Source organism: Podarcis erhardii, assembly GCF_964252035.2.
Source record: "Podarcis erhardii genome assembly, chromosome: 15".
In the NCBI taxonomy this organism is placed as follows: Eukaryota; Metazoa; Chordata; class Lepidosauria; order Squamata; family Lacertidae; genus Podarcis; species Podarcis erhardii.
Genome location: NC_138505.1, coordinates 31,804,083 through 31,827,300, shown reverse-complemented (window position 1 = coordinate 31,827,300; position 23,218 = coordinate 31,804,083). Strand labels below are relative to the sequence as shown.

Sequence of the window (23,218 nt, the reverse complement as noted above, 5' to 3'; positions counted from 1 at the left end):
ACATATTACAGAATACAATCAAGCTGCAAAAACACTAATTAAGAGTTGGTAAATAGTAAGATCTCTGTTTAGATAGAACTTAATACCACGAGCCATCTGTTTTAGTCATTTGTTTTGGAATGTAGGGGCAACAGGGCAAAAGGGGCAAAAGATGATCTGGTAATTAAGGTGCCTTGTCGAGGCAAATGTAAGATATATGGCTACTTGTCTGCCATTTATGGATAGAAGGAAATATAGCTCTTTGTCTCCCATAAAAGGTAATAGGAAATGGGTGTATCTTTTATGATTGGTTCTAGCAAACAGCCAATAGGAATTTCAACCAGGCTGATTGGACAGAGGCAGCCAAAGGAGGAGCAAGGGGGCTGGGTTGAGGAAATATAAGTGCTGGCCATCAGGGCTGGAGGGCAGGCAGAGCTTTGGTAACCATATACCATTGTGCCTATCATTTATTTGTCTGACAAATAAATTATTTTAATTTCTCTATTGCTGCGTTGAATATTTCATTCCAGCTAAGCGTTAACCACAAGCAGGGTGCTACAGGAGTTGTCCACACAGGAGCAAAATGTGGACTGCCCTGCCCTGCCATGTCATTGTTGTCACTGATCTTTCTCACTTAAAATGGAGGTTGTTGTTTGTTGTTGTTTTTAAAAAAATCATTTTGAAGGCTCAAAACCACCAGCATTTGAAAGGACGAAAGTCCAGGACAACACTAGGATGGGAAGAACATAATACAGACCCCCCAACATTAAAGAGACAAGATGCCGCAAATGCTTCCTTGTGGGCAAGCCGAAAGGTAGAAAGTGTAAAACTATACCTTGACCAGGGACTTCCTGATTATATGATTGTGGAATCCTTTATGTACCTCTGCTTTCCCATACCACAGGTATGAATGCCAACCAAATCCAATAGCGCAATAAATGTGTATGAAACATATTACAAGATGGCAGAGCTCTGCTCTAGAGAGTTTACAATCTAGAATTTGGTGCAGAGAGGACATAACAAAGAAAGAGGAGGGAAGGAGAAGGTAACAGAGAATACATTTATTTTTCGTAGGTGATATGGCGTCTGCAGGGTTGTGTTTAAAGCTGCCTTATGTGACTTGTATGCCCAAATTATATTGCAAATTTATGGAAATTAAAAGCATTAAAAGGTTTTTTTGGAGTTTCAGAAAATCTCAGGCCACACATAAAAGCTTTGAATCATAGGATTTTTTTTAATCACTCCAGTGCAAGGACAATCTAATCCCCAGCCTTCTCAAGCTACTCCTGTTTTATATGTAATCAGATACAATGAGTGCCTGAGATCACCCTCCCCACTCTCAAAAGAGCTGTTCAGCTTGTCTGGACTGCTTGAAAACGTTGAAACAGATTGGGGGATGCTGGCGAGAGATAATTTCCAGACACAAACTCGTTTGAGCCTTTTATAGCTGGTTCTCTTCCAATTGTAAAGGATTTAGATTGTACAAATGCTGATATTTCAATATGAATGGCAAGTGAGTCTCTTTCATAGAATCAGACAGTACATAATTGGAGTCCTCGTTAAAAATAGATCTGTCAGACGTGTGAAATCATTTTCACTAATAGCAATTTTTAAGTCCTTGTCCAATTTTTTTAAATTTTTTTTTTAAAAACGACATTGATTGGCATTCTGCTGAGCGACACCATACTGTGTTTTAAACAAATGTCTTGTCTGAGGGAAAATAATTCCAAAGTTTCGTGTACATATATTTTGGAATGTACAAAAAGGGCAGCGTTCAATTTGGATGAACATGTTGCCATTTCCCAGCATTTTCCCTACGGAGAATTTTTACCACCATCTTAAATCCATGACAGTTCTAATGGTGGCAGTACTCTCTAAAGATTGGAGCCATGGCTGACACTGTCTCCCAGGGGTAGCCAAGGTCCAGCAACATCTGGGGGCAACTCCCAACAGCCACAGTTAGCTTGACCAATGAGCAGGGGTGATGGGAATTGCAGTTCAACATCTCCCTGCCTCCTTGCTTCCAACCAAACTCAATATAGCCTGTCAGCTTCCTTCTCCTCCTGCTCATTGCTGCCCCTTGCAGAACTCAGCAGGGATGAGGATGGGGACAAAACTAGAATGAGTTGGCTGTGCCTGTCATTGGCTCTGGCGCCACCTGCTGTTGGGCTCCCTGCTTTCCACCCTACCAGTCCTAATGAACACAGACCACCAGTGGAAATAAAAGGGTGTGTTGCCTGTTATGTACTGAGTTGAATAGGATCCAAAATGCAGCAGTCTGATTGGTCCTAGAACAATAGGATCCAGAATGCAGCAGTCTGATTGGTCCACAGGAGCCACCCAATCCAGCTCCAGCTGGAAGAGAATCCGCAATCTGATTGGCCTACAGGAGAATCCCAGAATTAGCCAATCACGTGGGGCCCATTGTGTAAATAATGTATATAAAGCAGACATTCTGGGGGGAACTTCCATTCTTCCTCACCATTATGAGCTCAATAAAGAGCATAAAATCCACTCTTGACTCCAAGTATGTTTCATTGCCACTGAGGACTGATCATGCTCCGTAGGGATGGAAAGCTGACTGTGGCAGGCTGGGGGAGGGAAACCAGAGGGAAGGCCGAATGGAGTGGGGAGACTGGGAGGCTGGACAAAAAAACCACTCCACATTGCAACGATCCCCAACTCATATTTGTTTTGGTCCAGGGACACACATACACACTGACGCCAAAGCTCTGTCTTATCAATTGTGTGCCTCTTCCTTGGATATTAATCAGGACTTGGTGTGCAGCTGCGGTTGTGCTACTCCTACGCCCAGCGGTTGCTCCACCCCATCCCATTATCCTCCTGACGGCCGTGCAGGGCCATCTCTCACACAGATGCTAACAATAGCACCAAAGTGTGTCCGCAGGGATTAGCATAAGGGTGTGTGCGTTTAATGCAGCTTCCAGACAGAGGCTTTCTTCCACGTCTTCTCATTTTGATGCTTTTACTTTTTGGTGCTCCAGTTTCCCTGTACTCTCCCCAAGCAGCAGTGGGAGTGTGGGGCCCCACAATGATGGTGTGGGGAACCTTTGACTCTCCAGATGTTGTTGAACTATAACTCCCATCTTCTCAGCCAATCAGGCACACTTGCCAGGTGGCCACTGAAAGTGATAGTTCGAGGCAAGGAGCCCGATAGTTGACCCAACACAGAGAGAGCCAGAGGCAGCTGATTTTTGTCTTGTCCATATTATGCCAAGTTCTGCAAGGGAAACACTCAAGACTGAAGAGGAGCAAGCTGACAGCCAGTCTGGACAGGTTGTAAGTAAGACGGCAGGTAGCTGGGGGCTGGCTGAAGACCAACAGAGTTTGGTGGGGCTGTGCCCCATTTGTTCTAATGGACTAGCGATGGGAGTTGTAGTATAGCAACATCTGGAGGACCAATAGTTCCCCAGACAGGGAGCCAATGGAAATACAGTCATACCTTGGGTTGAATGCGCTTCGGGTTGAGCGCGTTCGAGTTGCGCTCCACAGCAACCCAGAAGTAACGGAGAGCGTTACTTCTGGGTTTCGCCGCTCGCGCATGCGCAGACGCTCAAAATGACGTCAAGCACATGCATGGAAGCGGCGAAACGCAGATGCGCCGTCACGTCTTGCGTTCCATTCGGGATGCGAACGGGGCTCCAGAACAAATCTCGTTCGCATCCCGAGGTACCACTGTATAGCAGCAGAGGCAGACTTATACAGTGGTACCTCGGGTTACATACGCTTCAGGCTACATACACTTCAGGTTACAGACTCCGCTAACCCAGAAATATTACCTCAGGTTAAGAACTTTGCTTCAGGATGAGAACAGAAATCATGCTCCGGCGGTGCAGTGGCAGCAGGAGGCCCCATTAGCTAAAGTGGTGCTTCAGGTTAAGAACAGTTTCAGGTTAAGAACAGACCTCCAGAACGAATTAAGTTCTTAACCCGAGGTACTACTGTAGTAGCACGACCATTTTTACTACACTGGGCACCGAGCCTAGGGGGTGATGCAGGGCATTGCAACTATGGCACAGTTAATTTAGCTGAACGGAAGGTGAACGGTGGGGTGGTGGTGCCAAATTTTGGGCATGCACAGGGCGCCGCTGAAATGTGGAAGACTAAAGTCTGCTCCTGATAGCTGGATGCTCATTACCAATGTTTCCCCTCCGACACAGGGAGAACAATGGGGATGGACATTGTGATGTGATGGAGGGGTTGGGACCAACCAGAGTATCCCACTCTTCTTAAACATGTGAAGGCTGTGTTCTCTGCCATGTATAGGAGCCACTCACCCATAATGTGCCTGGCTTCCACAGGCCCGTGATTTATTTGGTTGCAACTCGGCAGGCTTAATCTACCCTGGTGGCTGTGTGTGCAAATTTCATCTACTTCTGCTAAAAGGCGGGAGGGAGTTACAGACATTTTTAAAACATTCCCCATAATAAGAAATGGTGTTTCGTTTTTAACGAAGTTGCTACAGACCTGAGACATGAGTCGATTGGGACAGACCACAGAGTGTCTCAGAACAGATTGGGCTTCTTCCTGAAGCGATGAGAGATCTGAACCAAATGTTATAAGGCCAGTGCAGATCCCTAAATTATAGTGATTATTTCTAAACGTGCATAGATTGGCACACGCAGATTTTATGCAAATATGGACCCTCTTTTCTTCTTTTTGCAGGGTGTGTGTTTTGTTGGTGACACTATAGTGCACAATCAAGAGCCATTACTAATTAGACACAGTACATAAAATACAAACATCATCCAGCATTGGGTTCTCACAGAGGCCAGGCAGCTGCCCATAGGAAGCCTGCAAGATGGCCCTAGAAGCAAAAGCACTTTTCCTACTTGTGATTCCCAGATACTGGCCTTCAGAGGCATACTTCCTCCAACATTGGAGCCAGAACAGTGGAGAATGTAATGGACTAACAAGATTGAACAGTGGTCTGATTTAGCATACAGCTCCTTATATCCCATACAAAATTGTGATTTGAGATACTTTTGTGCTTCTTTCCCAGAACCCACTATGTCGATAAGTCAAAACAAAGTGCTTAAATGCTGCAATTTTACACACCTCCTTCAAAAAAAACAACCACATTAACTCAAGAAGCTGAAAAATATATACATATGTATTGAGAGCCACAGAAATTAGAATTACAGACGGAGGTCCACAAAGCCTGCACAGATACATTCCAAAAATTCAAGGTAGTAGAACAGGTGAAATACAGACTGTTAAAGAGATCCCAACGACAAGGTCCTCAAACCATACACTTGATAACAACATTGCCTCCAGTCTTCCAGTCAGTTTTGTCTTTATCTTTTAGGCTCTGGTGTAGATCACTCCAAACACTTTAGTGGCCACCATTTTGGTCAGGGATGAAGAACCTGGAACTCCTCCAGTTGCTGTTGGGCTCCAGCTCCCATGGACCTCAGTTGGCCATGGCCAATAGCATGGAATGATCGCAGCCGTAGTCCATCATCATCTGGGAGAGCCACAGTTTCCCCATTCCTGATTTAGGGTCCTCCTACAGGCATGTAGTCCTCACTTGGGAGAGGCTCCCTTGTAGTCCCAATAATACAATAAACCTGGGCAAATATTTACACAATCCTGGGTTTGCCTTCTTCAGCAAGCCAACTTTGCTGCTGCATATCGGATTTTCAACATTAAAGCATACATCTGCATAGTTTTCATGTGTGCATGTATGTGTGGTTGTTGGGGTTTTTTTACAGTTGAGGTTATCTACCGAAAAAAGATTAATTCATTTCACTTATATATATATTTATATATATATATATACAAAATAATAAAGGCCTTGGGAATCTCTTTGATACCTCTGAAAACACAGTTGAAAACTTATCAGCCATTCCCATGAAAAATATATATCCGAAAGGAATGTTCTCTGTTCTCCCGTCCTTAACATTGCAAGAGCCCTTTACTTTGTCATCATCAACTAGATTTTTTTTTTTTTTAAAAAAGCATATCAGGCTAAATTCTGGTCTTCTCTTCAACCCAAGCAGAAACATAGTACATGAAGTGTCTCTCATAAACTGTTCTCCGTTGGTAATTCAGACAAAGAAGTAAAATGTTAAGGCTTCAAGTTAAAAATAATAATCAAAAAATCAAAACTAATCTCTCTCTCTTTCTCTCTCTCCCTGCAAATATAAAACCCACATAATGCCAAAAATCTCAGCATCTTTTATCGTGAATTCAAGCTACAATACTGCAGTTTGCCCAGCTCAGTGAAATGACAGTGATGGGAGGAGACGGATGGTATACCCCAAAATCTGGAATGCAAAACTATTGCTGTTTATTCAGTAAGATGGAGACTTCAATGCAAAAGCTAAATTGTACGGACCACATTTAAGAACGTAATAAGATTCCTGCTGGATCAGACCAAAGGCCTATCTGGTCCAACATGCTGTTCTCACAGTGACCACCTGATGCACCTCTAAGCCTATAAGCAGGACCTGAGTGCAGCATACAGTCTCACCTCCAGTCCTGGAGGTAGTACTTAGCCCTCATGACTCCTGGCCACCGATAGCCTGGTCTGCCATGAATTTGTCCAATCCCTGCCCACATTGATGGTAACCGAGACATCTTGCGATTGCATATTCCATTATCACACTGTGCAAAGCATTTCCTTTCATCTGTCCTGCATCTCCCACCAAAGATTTACTTGAAAGGGTGTTTGAAGTACAGGCTTTGAGAAAACTAAGATTTACCTGCACTCGATCATTTATTGTCAGCTTATTCTGCCTTGATCATATTAAAGAATCCATGGCTGGTGTAGAACACCAGAATGAAGGGAACCCAAGTTACATCTTTGGCATGTTGTGTTATGGCCCCCATAGGTGACTCCATCTAATTTAACCAACCGGAATAAATGACTGTGTAATCCCATACATATCTAGTCACAAGTGAGCCCCACCAAGTTGACTTGACTCCCAGATTATAGGACTGTAGCTTCATTCTTACATTGGCCTTTGTTTTACCCAATCAGGAGCTGGAAAAACACACCAGCTTGCTTGAACTTGATTGGATGTGTGTGTCCCCCTGATAGTTAAGAGAGTTAGCCAAGATCCAATGGGGTGTATGTGAAATCAGAGCATATGCCCTGAGTCATATAATACGGGATACCCTTTGCTTTGGGACGCGGGTGGCACTGTGGTCTAAACCACAGAGCTTAGGGCTTGCTGGTCAGAATGTCCACGGTTCGAATCCCCGCAATGGGTTGAGCTCCCGTTGCTCAGTCCCTGCTCCTGCCAACCTAGCAGTTTGAAAGCACATCAAAATGCAAGTAGATCAATAGGTACTGCTCCGGCGGGAAGGTAAACGGCGTTTCCGTGTGTTGCTCTGGTTCGCCAGAAGCAGCTTAGTCATGCTGGCCACATGACCCGGAAGCTGTACGCTGGCTCCCTTGGCCAGTAAAGTGAGATGACTGGACTTAACGGTCAGGGGTCCCTTTACCTTTACCTTTACCTTTACCCTTTGCTTCAGCAATCGTCAGGTAAATAGGTAACCAAAAGGAGGAGAAGCAATTCCCTCCATTTTCTCTTGCTCTGTCCTTCCCCAAAATCGCCCTGCTTACAGTTGATGCTGAACAGGCTCTTTTCAATGGAGAACGGGCTATTTCAGGGCTCACCCCACTGCCAATAATGCCCTGGCATCATTATTGTCACTTTTTAGACACTGGCTTAAGAAACATTTTTATTTACCCAGGCTATTGGTGGTTTATAGTTTTGAAATCATACTTCTGCGTGATTCTAGCCTTAATTGTGGTGCTCAGCTTTTATCGGGGTGGGATAGGATTCATATTTTTTAAATTCTATTTTTGGATAAGCACATGGCAGTGTTCTTTTTTAAAAAATTATTTGGCTTTTATTTTATCTGTTGGTACTTTATCTTCCTGTTAAGTTGCCCTGCAGCATTTTATTTTTTAAAAAACAAAACGACAAACAATTGCAATAAATAATATTACTGACAAAAGAGAGAGAGAGAGACCAAATCAATACACAGAGAAACAACCCCTTCAGGTCTTCAGAGCACCTTGGTTGAGACAAGCCTGGCTGGATCAGAGCCTGTGTGCGAATCAAAACTGGCACCTATGAATTGTAAACTTTTATGGGATGCAATAGCCCTGTTCATATAGGGTGCCATGTGCAGCTTCTCGCTCCAGTGATGTTTGTGACACAAGTTTTATAAGTATGATTGGAACCATAAGAGGTCCAAAGCTTAAGTGCTGATCCAAAGGTATCTATTTAAATCTATTACTGATTCGGGAAATTATCCTGTCTTTCCACAACCTTCCACCTTTTGTCCATTCCCTTCCCCACCTGCCACGGACACCTCTGCAATCCTGGTTCGCCACCATAAATCTGCCCAGTTCAGTGGCAAATTTAGCAAAACGGAAGGAATCTCTGGATTGACACCTGACAAGCTTGTCCTAACCTGTACGTGCACCAAAACCGTGCTGAACTCTCTGGGCCTTTCTTCTTAGCTGATGTATTTAGAATCACAGCATTAGACAGAAATAGGGCAGAACTGGGTGCCTCTGCCTTTTTTCAGGTTAATGCTAATCTGCAGATGCAGACTTCCAGGAAGATTTGAATAATTTACTGTCGTCTCTGGGCCATTCAGGCTATTTTAAATGCAAACTTCAAAGAAGAAGAAGGGGGGGGGGGATCTGGGGCTATCATAAGCCTATTAATATGAAATGTATCTCCCCATCCCAGAGGAGTCTTGTGTCTGGATTTAACAAGCTACTGTTTGCAGCTTGTGTGCGCACGGATCCATCATACATCTTAACCTAATGATATGTCTCCCCCAAATGCATTCGGATTTCAACCTCTATCCCTACAGCTACTGCAACTTGGCAATGAAAGCTTCAGAATCACCCAACCCCCACATAGAAATAGGGTTTCAGCCAACTAAGTGCTACTCGGAGTAGACCTATTGAAGTTAATGTACCAAAATTAGTCATGTGCATCCGTTTCAATGGGTCTGCTCTGCATGGGACTAGCATTAGATACTGTCCATAGTCTTACCCAGGGGTCAGCAAACTTTTTCAGCAGGGGGCCGGTCCACTGTCCCTCAGACCTGTGGGGGGCTGCACTATATTTTTGGTGGGGGGAGGAATGAACAAATTCCTATGCCCCACAAATAACCCAGAGATGCATTTTAAATAAAAGGGTACATTCTACTCATGTAAAAACACACTGATTCCCGGACTGTCCGTGGGCCAGATTTAGAAGGCTGGATCCGGTCCCTGGGCTGGATCCGGTCCCTGGGCCTTAGTTTGCCTACCCATGGTCTTAACTTTAAGCAGGTATTCTGAAGTCTCAGGTGTGTCTCTTCAGTGGGCAACACTGAAATTAACCTTTACCAATCATCATAGAATCATAGAATCATAGAGTTGGAAGAGACCACAAGGGCCATCGAGTCCAACCCCCTGCCAAGCAGGAAATCATCTGTAGCTTTCCCCCACAAAGTCAGGTAAGCACTGCTATCACTTGGCTGACATTTCAGTAAACTAGGCTGCATCCTAAATCAGTTAAAAGGTGAAGTCAATACATAATAGATAAAGGCCTTTCAGCCGTTTGGGCTTCACAGCTTGAAAGGACACATGTTCAATGCAGTGAATCAAAAACTGGCACCGCTGTCAGTCTCTCTGTGCACCAGCTGCCCCCTTTACATATTAAAAATAAGTTTTAAGAGCACCGCAATTAGCACCCACGTGCTTAAGTTATTTGCTGTCTTATTGTGTGTGCTTTTAAACATTAAGAAAAAAAAATCCAAAGGAGGCTGCTGCGCTAGCTTGGTTGCGTCTATGGTGAGGCAAGATTCCATCTTTGTGAGTTCCAATATGAACCAGTGTGAATGATGACGCTTGAATGAATGGATTGTGGACATACCCAGAGTAGACCCACTGAAATTAGTGGACATGGCTAACTTAGGTGCTTTCATTACAATGTGTCTACTCTGAGTAGAATTTAGTTGGACCTACAGAGCCTAGGACTTGCCGATCAGAAGGTCGGTGGTTCGAATCCCCGCAACGGGGTAAGCTCCCATTGCTCGGTCCCTGCTCCTGCCAACCTAGCAGTTCGAAAGCACGTCAAAGTGCAAGTAGATAAATAGGTACCACTCCGGCGGGAAGGTAAACGGCGTTTCCGTGCGCTGCTCTGGTTCGCCAGAAGCGGCTTAGTCATGCTGGCCACATGACCCGGAAGCTGTACGCCGGCTCCCTCAGCCAATAAAGTGAGATGAGCGCCGCAACCCCAGAGTCGGCCACAACTGGACCTAGTAGTCAGGGGTCCCTTTACCTTTACCTAACCTAGTGTGTGGATTAGAACAAACAGAGGTGTTGTCACAGATGGGTTGACAAGGCCTCAGATCTCTTCCTAAGTGCTCTTGAGTGTTTCATCATTATTATTATTATTGGAGGATGATAAATTGATTTGAGGTGGCTTTATCTAGAGATGATTTGGGCTTAATGAATGGAGGTGAGGGAAGGGGAATTGGGTGCAATGAGTGGGAATGAGTGGGAAATTAGCTAGCTTGTGACATTTATATTTTAAATTTGACTCTATTCATACAAATCAGCATACTGTATGCTAATTTTATGCATTTCTGTGTATTTGGGCCCATGTCCCAAATCTGTTAAGTACATAGCAACAACTCTGGGAACACAGCTAGCCATTCGTCTTTGCATTTTGCCAAATTTTGCAATGCAGCTCTCAAGTTTTAGTTTTTTTTAAAAAATATCAAAATAGGAATGCATAGTTTGATAGAAAATGTGTTCAAAAGATACATATTTAAATATGTACTTAAACGCAAACCTTTGAGCAGTTGTTTTTTAATTGAAGATGAATGCAGAAACAGGGCATAGCAGAAGGGACTTGCGTGAACACTTATGGAAGTGAGATGGTCCAGAAACTGAATGATTTAGCTATCCCTAACCTACTGAAGCCAAAACCACAATAAATCTTGTGGCACCTTAAATGCTAACACATTTATTAGGATACAGACTTTCATGACCCTGAGAACCCTCTTCATTGAATTCACAATGCATCTGATGAGATTAGTCTGCAAGCTCATACACAGCCGCATTGTCCCACTGAACTCAATGGGCTTGCAGGGGTCAGCAAACTTTTTCAGCAGGGGGCCGGTCCACTGCCCCTCAGACCTTGTGGGGGCCAGACTATATTCTGAAAAGAAAAAAGATACGAACGAATTCTTATGCCCCACAAATAACCCAGAGATGCATTTTAAATAAAAGCACACATTCTACTCATGTAAAAACACCAGGCAGGCCCCACAAATAACCCAGAGATGCATTTTAAATAAAAGGACACATTCTACTCATGTAAAAACACGCTGATTCCCGGACCGTCTGCAGGCCGGATTGAGAAGGCGATTGGGCCAGATCAAGCCCCCGGGCCTTAGTTTGCCTACCAATGGGCTTGTTTCTCTTACTTCTGAGTAGGCATGCATAGGGTTGCACAGTTATTTTAGGAACAGAACAGAATACAAACCATGAACAGATAACAAAAGCAGCTTACCAAAAAGGGAAAACAAAACAGTAGAATAATACCTCCATCGAAACAACAATCAAAAGACAACAGTACTAAAACTCCAGGAAAAGACCCACACTGTAATGAATTAAATTACTAAATGCTAATCACTAATTAAATTCTAGCTTGAATGAAAATATTTTACCATCCATCGAAAGGCACAGAGGGAGCCTAACAAATTTGCCCCAAAAGGAGTTTCTTCATTGTGGTGCCAGCACAGAAAAGGCTCTGTATCTCATGTCCTGCACTCCCTGCCAGATCTCACATATGGACAATATTGTAGAGATTCAGGGCCTGTAAGGCTGATTACAAAGCCTGAGCAGATTCACACAAAAGCAGGTACTATAGCTTCTGAGATAATCCAGTCCTGAACCATTTAGGGTTTCAAAGGCCAATTATCACCACGTTAAATTGAGCCTGGAAACAAACAGATTACCAAAGCAGATGAAGTACAATTGGAATTATATGCCCTAATAATCTCCAAGCACCAGTTAATCTTCTTCTGCAGGGCAGAAGTGGGTCCTGGGGCCATGAATGCTTCTAACACAATGTATTTGTCACAACATAAGGTACCACTGTTGTTGCTGTAGGTGCAAAACTATCCCAAAGAATTGGGAAGGGACAAATTTCTTGCTGATGTCAAGTAAGTCAGCCAGTCAGCATCATGAACAGCCAGCCAATTTTGGATGCAGACTTTCAGAATTATTATGTTTCAGAGTTTTGCCCGGGAGACAAGGAGTCGTTACGGTTGGACTGAATACTGTAAAAGGATTCCCAGGCTGGTCACATTGCTTCTTAAACATTACATTTGTCTTTCCCCTAAAATCATGGAGTTTGCTTATTATGCAAAGGATCAGGTGCTAGGTTGCCAGTGCCAGCGAAAGGGAAGACCTCACCCCCTTGCCTGCTGTGACATTGTAGTCTAATTACACACATCCTGTCTTCGAACACTAAGCACTATCAATACTGGTGCTCCAATATCCCGAGGCAGCCCTCTGCACACCACTGTTGTTTTTCACTGTCCCATTTTAAAACTGCAAAGATTTTAACCACCTCACCAGCGCAGTGCAAAGCCACAGCTTGTATCCAATGGTAAACCCCACTCAGAGCAGACCCACTGAAACTAATGGACATGGCTAACTCATTGTCTATGGGACGCGGGTGGCGCTGTGGGTTAAACCACAGAGCCTAGGACTTGCCGATCAGAAGGTCAGCAGTTTGAATCTCTGCAACAGGGTGAGCTCCCGTTGCTCAGTCCCTGCTCCTGCCAACCTAGCAGTTCGAAAGCACGTCAAAGTGCAAGTAGATAAATAGGTACCACTCCAGAGGGAAGGTAAACGGCGTTTCCGTGCGCTGCTCTGGTTCGCCAGAAGCGGCTTAGTCATGCTGGCCACATGACCCGGAAGCTGTACACCGGCTCCCTCGGCCAATAAAGCGAGATGAGCGCCACAACCCCAGAGTCGGCCACGATTGGACCTAATGGTCAGGGGTCCCTTTATCATTGTCTAATTTCCATGTGCTGTTCTATGACCCTGATCAGCTGAAACACTTGGACCAAGTTCATGCTCTGGTACTAAATTAGCTCCATATATTTTGTTGGCACGTATACCCATGTGAAGTCTGCAGGCATGAGCCGTCCAGCCCTAGGCTGTGATCCTGTGCGCAGTTACAGGGAAGCAAGGGCAGGCTCACACAAGTCTCCAGAACCATACATGCACTCGGGCGGCGGATCTGTGCATGCACAGCCACTCACACATACATACCACATGATGGAACATGTGATGCAGCTGTACATGTGTACATTCCTCCATCTGCACCTCCCCAGTTTTCTATGATTCCTCCACCCTTATTCTCTCGGATGGCAGGACCAGAGGATGCCACACATTTTGGTGCGCACTGAGTAGATTGTATTCGTTTTGCTAGACATTGCGCTGTTTCCAAATTGGAGATGGCACAAAACTGCCCACATGTTCTGTTGAAACTTCGCTCGGTAGTTCATCATTCCGGTAATAAATATCCTTGCACCTTTCGGTGAACATAAGAATGATGCTCCTGGGTCTCAAAATTCTAGTTTGAGAAATGGCGTCCACTGCACCAACCCTTTAGCAGAACCCCAGGCAGACGGAACCACAGGGCTAGTTGGCTTCAGAAGACGAAGACTAATGACAAAACAAATAAACAAACCCACAGGTGCCATGAAACATTTCCTGATCCAGAATGCTCATAGAGCAATGTGCTTATCCAGGTGCAAAATCCTGTACCATTCCCATGAAACATTTTTTTTTGGGGGGGAGGGGGTTGTCTACAGTTTAGACGTAGAACCTTTGCAACCTTTTTTTTTGTTTCCTCTTTAGAATCTTTTAGCAGTCCCCCCACTCCCCTCTTCTAAGAGACCAAAACAGTTGGGAGAATGATGAAACAAGGATGAGAGAAGAAAACTTAAAAGGCACTGAAGGTTCAAACCAGACATGGTGTTGAATACATCTTTGCATCTGATCTGCAGGTTTAGTCAAATGCAAAATCCATCAGTTGGAGGCTGGAGGCGGAATATGACCCATTTATAATGGGATTAAGAAGAGAGGAGGGGGGAATTCAACTTCCTCTTGCGATGTGGCCATCCTGGGGAGAAAACCTTCTTAGGAACACCTTATACTGAGTCAGATCATTGGCTCATCTAACTCAGTATTGTCTATACTGACTGGTCACGGCACTACAGGGTCATAAGCAGGGCTCTGTCGCAGTCCTACCCAAAGATGCTGTGGCCTGAACCTGGGATCTTGCACACAGAGCATATGTTCCACCACTGAAGTATGGCCCTCCCCACTTCTGAAGCATGCATTGACTTGGGGAGGAAATCCCACCATTGATATCAATGGTAACTTTCCTTCCAATGCAAACCTCACCTCCAGATTAAGGATTTTCCTCTGGTGGCAGCAGAGGAGGAAAGGATTAACTTGACCACTCCCCGCCTGCATGGATCCCATTCGTTATCAGTGGTTGACCAGAAGAACCGGAAGCATGCCCCAGAGCAGGATCCATGCCTCTTCTATCAAAACCACCCTGCAGAGAGGAAGCCAGCTGTGGCTGTCACCAGCTGTGTGAATTTGCAGGGTGCCAGTGCCGGCTGAAGGGCTCTCGACTGAGAGGGCCTAAATATGCTAAAACAAAACACTCAAGTTTTTGAATTTCGAGAGTCGGCTGGACGTGACTTGGCTGCATGGTCCGCTGAAGCTGTGTGTGTTTGTATTTATTGCCACGTTTAGTTAATTTGATGTGCGTGATTAAATGCAGCAATGCAGGTAGGGGGCAAGAATAAGATCAGGACTGTTGGCGCTGCAGTGAGATCCTAGCTTAGTGGTAGAGACAGTCCCAGAATCAATTCCAGGCACCTGCAGCTTGAGAAAGACTTGGGTGGAAGGATCAGCCAATGGGCGAGACTCTTTACTTGAGACCCTTGGTGGGCTGCTGACAGTCAGGGCAGATAATACTAGATGAACAAATACAAGGCATAAGGCATCTTTCCGTTTTCTGCTGAGGAAACAGGGGCTAACTTTTCCACTCAATGGCTGTTGGTCCATTAGGGCAAATGGGGTACTGCCCCACCAACCTCAGTCTGCCCTCAGCCAATCCCCACCTGCCTCCCTCCTTACTTACAGCCAATCCAGAGGTTGCACCGACTGTCACCTTCCTCTGTCCTAGTCTAACTGTTGCCCTTGTAAAACACAGTAGGGAGGAGGATAGGGACAAAATAGAATAAGCTGGCTCTGCTTGTCATTTGCTCTGGTGCCACCTACTGTTGGCCTCCCTGCCTTCTACCCTACCAGTTCGACTGGCACCTGACATCACTGTTTCAGTTATTATTTGGAGACTCCCTTGCCTCATAGCCGGTGGTTGTGCTGCAAGGGAAAACCTCCAGGTTTCCCTGCACAGAGAAAATCTAAACTTAATGGAGGCTATTTTTAATTGGTAAATAGAACAGGATTTACCTCCTGCAGTGTAGTCACGATCTCATTCAGGTCTCCTGCAAATGGTCTCTGGCGTACCCTTTCATTTATACACCTGGATGTAGAGGTTAAACTTTTTAAAAATTCTTACCCCTTCACTTAGGGACACTTATAAAAGAAATCATTTGAATAATAAAAAAGAAATGCTTAAGGCAATCACGTTAAGCATCAGGTCCCTAAATGCAATGCTTTTACAACTTGCTTTTCTCTAAAAAGGTGCAAATCCAATAGTGTCCATGACTGACAACTCTGGGGCGGCAGGGCAAGAAACACTTTCTAATTCAGAGAATGAACATCTTGAATCTTTGTAAACAAGTCGCTCGAGGATTTTTTTTTTGTCTCCAAATTCCCATTCATGTGAGCTCTAGCCAGTGTGAGCACTGGAATATGCCTGACTGGTCTCTAAATATTTAGCGTTCACTGATCATCAGGCAAGCAATAAAATTTATCTCCTACAGGCACGTGCCCGGCTGACAATCACACACTATCAGTTACGCACGCAATCATGTGCGTGCACACACACACACACACACACAGCAAATTTAAACAGATCATATAATACCTTGCATTGAGATTATACACATTGCACCTGTGAAAGACAACACACTGTATTACAGCCCATCTCCAGTAGCACAAAAAGAGGAGGAAGGAGGATGGCTGTTTACATTAATAGGTTACCATCTGAATATTTGATTCTCTCTCTCCCACTCTCGAACAAGACAGGCTTTTTTCTTTTTTAAAAAAAACCTACCTAAAATTGTCCAAGGAAGAATGGAAGTTCCTTGTTTAACGGTTCTAGGACATGGACAGATGCAGTTGTTGACACAGAATCTCCTACACGACCACAAATGGCAATAGGGTAACTAAAAAACTGCCCCTTTCCTTATTTTGCCCATGTAGACCATTCTCCAAGATGGTTGCTGGATGACTACTGGGAACCCACTGGCCTCCTTCAGTTGAAGAGGGATACAATCAACATCACTTGGGAGTTCCTCCTCATGTGTTTGCTCACCAATGCAGAGATCCATACATGGCCACTTGTGCGCATGACCTTCAATGTACCTGTGAGCTTCCCCATTCATTCCAATGGAAGAAGCAGATCTGTCCTCATGAACATGAGGACAGGCATAAGGAATCTGCATTCTCCCCGGAAATGAACCAGAAACCATTGTAGGCAAGGAACAAACCAACCCTGCTGATTGGGAGCAATGGTCTGCTACATACTCAACTTCTCCAAACAATTGAACAGTTTGATCACTTGTAGGCCAAACCCGCTACCCAAATATATAAAACCCTTGTTGGGCCCGGCCGCTCCTTCATATTCTTTTCCGTCAACCTTGGAGAGTTTAAGAGAAAACACTAAGCCCACATGAAATTGTTTTTAAACCACAGCACGACAATGTCCACATGACAAGGTTTGGTGGACAGAGACAAACGCACAATAGCTTTCCCATTCTCTTCCACACACAACCACCCCCCCAAAAAAAACCTCTGAATTGTGGTGCCATACGTCAGTAGATGTTAAATTAGTTCCCAATTGTCTGTTCAGGATAGTTTCCAATGAGCTGTACAAAGTCTGATTCCTTCAAGAATAAGGCTGCAGCTGGTTTTTGGCCAGGAAAAAAAAAAAGATTGTGTGTATGTATTTTTTTTAATAAAAACAACACAAAATAATACAGAAAGGTCACCATCAGCTGCTGCTCCTACTTTTCATCTTGTTGGCATTATTGTGTGACTCTTCACAGTGCACCTAGCTTCATGGCCGGGTTTGCGGATGGCTCTTTATATTACGAATTTCTTTTTATACTGAAATTTCGTAGGTTGTTCCACCCACTCCAGACACTTTCTTAACGTTTGAGTGTCTAGCAGGACTCATGGGGGCCCCCTGAGAGCTAGACGTTGAACCTAGTCGACACTCTACTCTGGAAATTCCTTTTGGCTGTCCATTAATTTTACTGTGAGGTGTCTTCAACTGGATGTCTTCCCTGTGTTGGAAGAAAGACAATGGGATTGGGAGTTAGTAGACAGAAAGCAACAGAAGCCAAAGCTCAACATAAACTTCCAAAAGGTTGTTTATGCTCTGGTTCTGCAAAGAACAGCCAAGAGAACACATTCGCAAGAGCCACTTGCTTAGGAGACAGAAAGACCTAATATGAGCCATTGTTGAAGTGTAGTCACTGAGTTTTGTTTAGGAAGGCAGCTTTTTTTCCTATGGCAGGGATAGGGAATCTGTGGCCCACTAGATGCTAGACTACAACTCCCATCATCCCTGCTGGCTGGGGATGATGGGAGGTGCAGTACGACGACGTCTGGAGGGCCAAAAGTTCTCCATCTTTGGGATATGGAATTAGCTCAGAAGAAAATGGTTCCATGTGTTTATGGTGGAAAAAAACATGCTGTGTACAGGACGAATTGGCTGAAATATCACTAACCCACATACCCAAAGCAGTTTTTACTCAACGCTTAAAAAAAAAAAAAAAATCTGGTTTAAGAAGAGAGAGAAGGATGGGCATACATTTAATTTAACAGATATGTTAATTTATTTATTTTTCAAAATTGGGCAGCTTGGCTGAAGTATGGCAAAAGGCAGTGTCTAAGGAACTGCACTTGATTCACTGACTGATATAATAATAATAATAATAATAATAATAATAATAATAATAATAATAATAATATTTTATTTATACCCTGCCCTTCCCGGTTCAGAAAACCGGGCTCAGGGCAGCTAACAACAAATTTAAAACACTTAATTGATGCAATAAAAAACAGCATAAAATACAGTATAAAACGTGAATAACAATAAATTCAGAATACAAATATCAATTTAGGGGGGAAATCCATCCAATAAACATTAGATGATCACCAGGGCTAGCTGGCTAAATTAGTCCTATTTGGGCCAGCGAGGAGACCAGGGGAGAATTAGCTGTGGGATCCCAGAGCGGGTAAGCTTCATAAAAAGGGGAGGGGGAGGGAAGGAAAAGCAATAAAAGATCAGGCTAAGTTCAAAAGCCAGGTGGAATAGCTCTGTCTTACAGGCCCTGTGGAAGGAAGTTACCGTAAATCCTGCAGGGCCCTGGTCTCATCCAGCTATCAGAGGTGGTGGGGAAGCTGGGCTTCAGCTTCAGGAGAAACACACAAACATACCAAGTCCTGCCACTGTAATTTCTTAATGTTATCTGCCTGACCTCCAAGGAGCTCAAGATAGCAAAAGTGAGGTTGTCCCACTTTATCCTCACAATAGCCCTGAGAGGTAGGTCAGCACACGACCCAATGCCACCTAGTAATCTTCATGGCTGAAGATTCAACCCAAGTCTTTCAACCCATGCTTGCCTTCTCCATGTCCGGTAAGACAGGCTCTGACATACTACTTGAGAATGCAATGCTTCAGAAATTCCAGGTCCACCCCTTACAAGTGTGAGGAAAGGAGGAGGTCATACACCTATCAGGAAAACCTAAATGTCATTCTACTCCAATGCAAACACGGCAAAATGCAGTTGTTGTTGTTGTTGTTGTTTTAAAAAATTGCACGTTCCCACACATCACTCAAATTAAACTGCTACATTCCCCAGGAACTATCCCAGGAATTGTCCTTCCAATTTTAAAACGAGCTGCTGCCTGCACCGCATATCTTTAGGCAAAGAAATTCCACTACATTAGCTCATATAGGGTTAGAATTTGGTCCGGCAGATATCCTTAATCCAGGTCACAATATATTTATAACGGGTGGGTGATTTTTTAAAACTAAAAAAACCACTGTATCTGTTCTTAATTCATATTGTGAGCTGCCTTAGGTCCTGAACTAGGAGAAAGGTAGAACAATTAATTAATTAATAATTAGTTAGTTAATTAATGGTTAACACTGCAATCCTATATACAGCACCTCTATGCAGACATCAGGAGTGCCACAAGTGGTGTCTTAAACCCTGGTTTCACCAGCAATCCAGACACAGAGTCAGAGGAAACAGCTAAAGAGTTCAGGGCTGTGAGCTGACTGCTGGAGATCAGAAATCTACTGTGCTTGAGGCTGTCAGACAGGAGATCCCAGAAGAACCTCTCAGAACAGCAGGGCCTGTAGGATCAGAGCCTGGAGCCAAATGCCTACCCTTGCATGCTGCTGGGCCAGCAATGCAATGCAAGGAGGGCACCAGGAGGGAGGCTATGGAACAGAGAAGTGCCCGTGTCCAGATCACATGATTGGCCCTTGAAAGCTATGGCATTCTCCAGCAGGGGGCAAAGCCTGGGGACAGCATTTCCCAAGGCCTCAGCCTGATCCCCAACCCTTGTTGGAGCACGTTGCTCACTTGGAGCTATCCATGGTCCTGCAACTTCAGATGACCCCTGCCTCTTTCTCCATGGGATGCTACAAAAGGCCCTTAATTATTGCTCAGTGCCTTCTTTAGAAGCTTCAGAGGCTTGAGAATGTATTTATTTTCATTAAAAAAAGGGGGGACACTTCTGCTCTTAAAATCTACCCAACTACAGAAACAGCTTGAAAAAGGTGGACAAAGATTTAATCATTTAGTTATTTCTGTACTCCTTTTTCAAGATGTTTCTATAGTTGGCTAGATTTTAAGAATATCTCTCTCTCTCTCTCTCTCTCTCTCTCTCTCTCTGTGTGTGTGTGTGTGTGTGTGTGAGAGAGAGAGAGAGAGAGAGAGAGATGTCAAGCTCAAGGAGTTTTGCTTTTTTTTTTTACTCTGAGAGGCACTGAGCTATAATAACAAGTCTTTCATCAGTGAGCACCAAAGCACTCTTTGTTCATTTGAAGTGCTTCTTCCCCCTTTTTCTTGCATGCCTGCTGTCAACAACAACAATGATATGAAAGCTTATCCGTACCTTGGAGTCCCCATAGGCTGTGCCTCTGTTATCTCCATGGTGTTAACGAAGGAGACAGCTTTAGGGCCTCCATAAGAGGGCGACCTGGGAATCCCCCCGGGGGATGATGGGACTTGGTGGCTGGGTGACTTATAGGAGCCATTGCTCATCCTGCCCTGCAGTGCCTGATGGGCCTGGACATTGTTATTGGCTAGGTCAGCTTGGAGGGAAGGAGTGGAAGTCCTTGACGTTCTGGTCATCGCACTTGAGAGCGAAGAAACGGATGCCTGCAGCACAGGATTCCTCACGCTAAAGCTGTTGCCGGTCATCAGGTTGTCCCTAGAGCCATACCTCATGACTATGCTACGGGGGTCTTCTGACAGCATGCTGACTTGCTGAAGGCTGTAGGAGCTAGGGGTGTCGTACACACCAGAGTCTGCAAACACCGAGTCTGGGTGAGAGAGGAGGAGCTTCTCTCGCTCTTCCATTTCTTTCCTCTCCTGAATGGATGCCATGATTGTTTTCGATAGGTTGTCGTAGCGCACTGGCGAGGGGTCACGTGGGTGCAGGGCCGAGCTGCCCAGCACAGGGCTGAAGCTCTGTGGGGGCACGCGCTGAAGCTCCCTGCCCCGCAGGTGGCACATTTTGGCAGACAAATACGGTGAGTGGTACCCGACGGAGCCCACGGCGGAATGAGCTATGCACCTCCTCCCTGAGGGGGACATGGGGTTGAGCAAGCTGTCGTACGACAAGCTCCCATTCCTGTTTGAGAGGGAGTTGGGGGAAAAGATGCTTTTGTAAGGTGTGGAGGTGGCCCCTTCTGACTTCATGGGATGCAGGGGCATTTTGTCTGTTCCTCCTCTCCTGCTGGCAGATTTCAGGCTCAAAGACCTCGAGTTGACAGCAAAGGAATCTATCTGCAGCGGGGAAGACTGGTAAGTCTTGTGAAGGGAACTCTTCCGGTAGTTCGGGATATCCAGGCTGGGCTCTGACTGGTAATCCAGGCTGCTGTCATTCTCCTCCATCACAGATCCTGGCTTGTGTCCTTCCTGAATGGAGATCTGATGGAAAAGTAAATATGAAGAGGGAGGGGAGACAGGTCAGGAGCAGTAAAATGTTGATGGTTGTTCCCACATCTCAAGCTATGACAGATCTCTTTTGCCATCAATGTACAGTTCTCCTAATCTCAACTTCTGAGTAAAGGTTTTGTAGCAGGGATGATGGGTTCATGACCCTCTAGATCAGCCTTTCTCAACCTGTGGGTCCCCAGATGTTGTTGAGCTACAACTCCCATCACCCCTAGCTAGCAAGGCCAGAGCTCAGGGATGATGGGAGTTGTAGTCCAACAACATCTGGGGACCCAAAGGTTGAGAACCGCTGCTCTAGATATTGCTAGCCTCCCATCATCCTTGACCATTGGCCATGGTAACTGATTGCTGGATTGATGGAATTTCTATGCTGCTGTTCATTCAAATAAATCCCAAAGTGGCCGACAAACAATAAATAGCAGTAACATAACAAGAGCACCACAAATTAAGCATAAATCATATAAAATAATTTAAAAATCACCAATGAAACAATTACAATCTGTAAAACCCTGTTAGCAAAGCAGCAACTAAAAAATAAGATCAACGTCATAATTATAGCAAAAATCAATATTATACAGGCAGCACCCTGTTTAATCGTGTTCAATATACACATGACTGTGCATACACGCATTGCGCTGGAAGTGACCCGAAAACGTCATAAAGACATCACTGAAACATCAATAAAGGGGCAGAATGGAGGCGGGCTTTTCAGTGGATTTCAATGATACACAATTTTACCAATGCGTGCGGTGCCTTGGATCGTAGCCCCCGAACAAACAGGGGGCTGCCTGTATGATTAACCAATCAACACGGCTTTTATGATCTATAACAATAATATTGACAACATTAACAGAGCAGCAACTTAAAAAATAAGCCGAGCACTGTTAAGTTCATACATACACACTCCACACAACTCAAAGACTCATAACCTTTTACTCTATTCCGTTCATTAAAATGCACATCAAATACACCTAATGCCCATTGTTAAGTCCTTGGTGGAGATGGTGGGGCTTGCAGGCCTACTGGGGCCAAAGGGATTTGAAGTCCCAAAACCTGCTTCCCAATCTCTGTTTGACTGCATAGGCTGCTGAATTTATCTAACCCCTCTAAGAACATAAGAGCAGCCCTGCTGGATCAGGCCAAAGCTCCCCTGGCCCATTCCCTCAGTCCAGCATCCTAGTCTCACAACGGGCCAATAGATGCCTGTGAGAAGCAGGACCAGAGTCAAACAACAAGCCCTCCTCACTTGTAACCTGCATTATTTCTCCTGTTTTGTGGAATAAGAACATAAGAGCCAGCTAGATTATGCCAATGGCCCATCTGGTCCAGCATCCAGAGCTCGCAAGTGGCCAATCAGATGCCTTTGACAGGCACAGAAGTAGGACCTAAGCTCAACAGCACTCTGCCCACGAACAAGCGGTATTCAGAGGCATACTGCCTCCAACAGCAGAGGTGGAACATGGCCATCATGCTGAATAAAGGTAAAGGGACGCCTGACCATTAGGTCCAGCCACGGCTGATTCTGGGGTAGCGGCACTCATCTCACTTTATTGGCCGAGGGAGCCGGCGTACAGCTTCCAGGTCATGTGGCCAGCATGACTAAGCCGCTTCTGGCGAACCAGAGCAGCGCACAGAAACGGCATTTACCTTCCCGCCAGAGCAGTACCTATTTATCTACTTGCACTTTGACGTGCTTTCGAACTGCTAGGTTGGCAGGAGCAGGGACCAAGCAACGGGAGCTCACCCCGTGGCAGGG

The 23,218-nt window shown here is 44.9% G+C and overlaps 1 protein-coding gene and 1 long non-coding RNA gene across 2 annotated transcripts in view; one reads left to right on the top strand and one right to left on the bottom strand.

Annotated features, from left to right (window-relative positions):
* The first annotated feature begins 635 nt into the window (after nucleotides 1–635).
* The window catches only part of LOC309330948, a 138,582-nt gene continuing 115,999 nt past the window's right edge, over nucleotides 636–23,218 (top strand). The window contains exons 1-2 of the long non-coding RNA XR_014151660.1: nucleotides 636–1,024; nucleotides 4,666–7,313. This is a non-coding gene — a long non-coding RNA (uncharacterized lncRNA). The remainder of the gene's footprint in view (nucleotides 1,025–4,665; nucleotides 7,314–23,218) is intronic.
* Nucleotides 10,741–23,218, bottom strand: part of ZDHHC8 (zDHHC palmitoyltransferase 8) — a 137,121-nt gene continuing 124,643 nt past the window's right edge. Inside the window, exons 10-11 of the mRNA XM_081842771.1 lie at nucleotides 20,396–21,435; nucleotides 10,741–17,544 (exon numbers count right to left, since the gene is read on the bottom strand). Coding sequence (XP_081698897.1) covers nucleotides 17,361–17,544; nucleotides 20,396–21,435 — 1,224 coding nt within the window. The 3' untranslated portion in view covers nucleotides 10,741–17,360. The remainder of the gene's footprint in view (nucleotides 17,545–20,395; nucleotides 21,436–23,218) is intronic.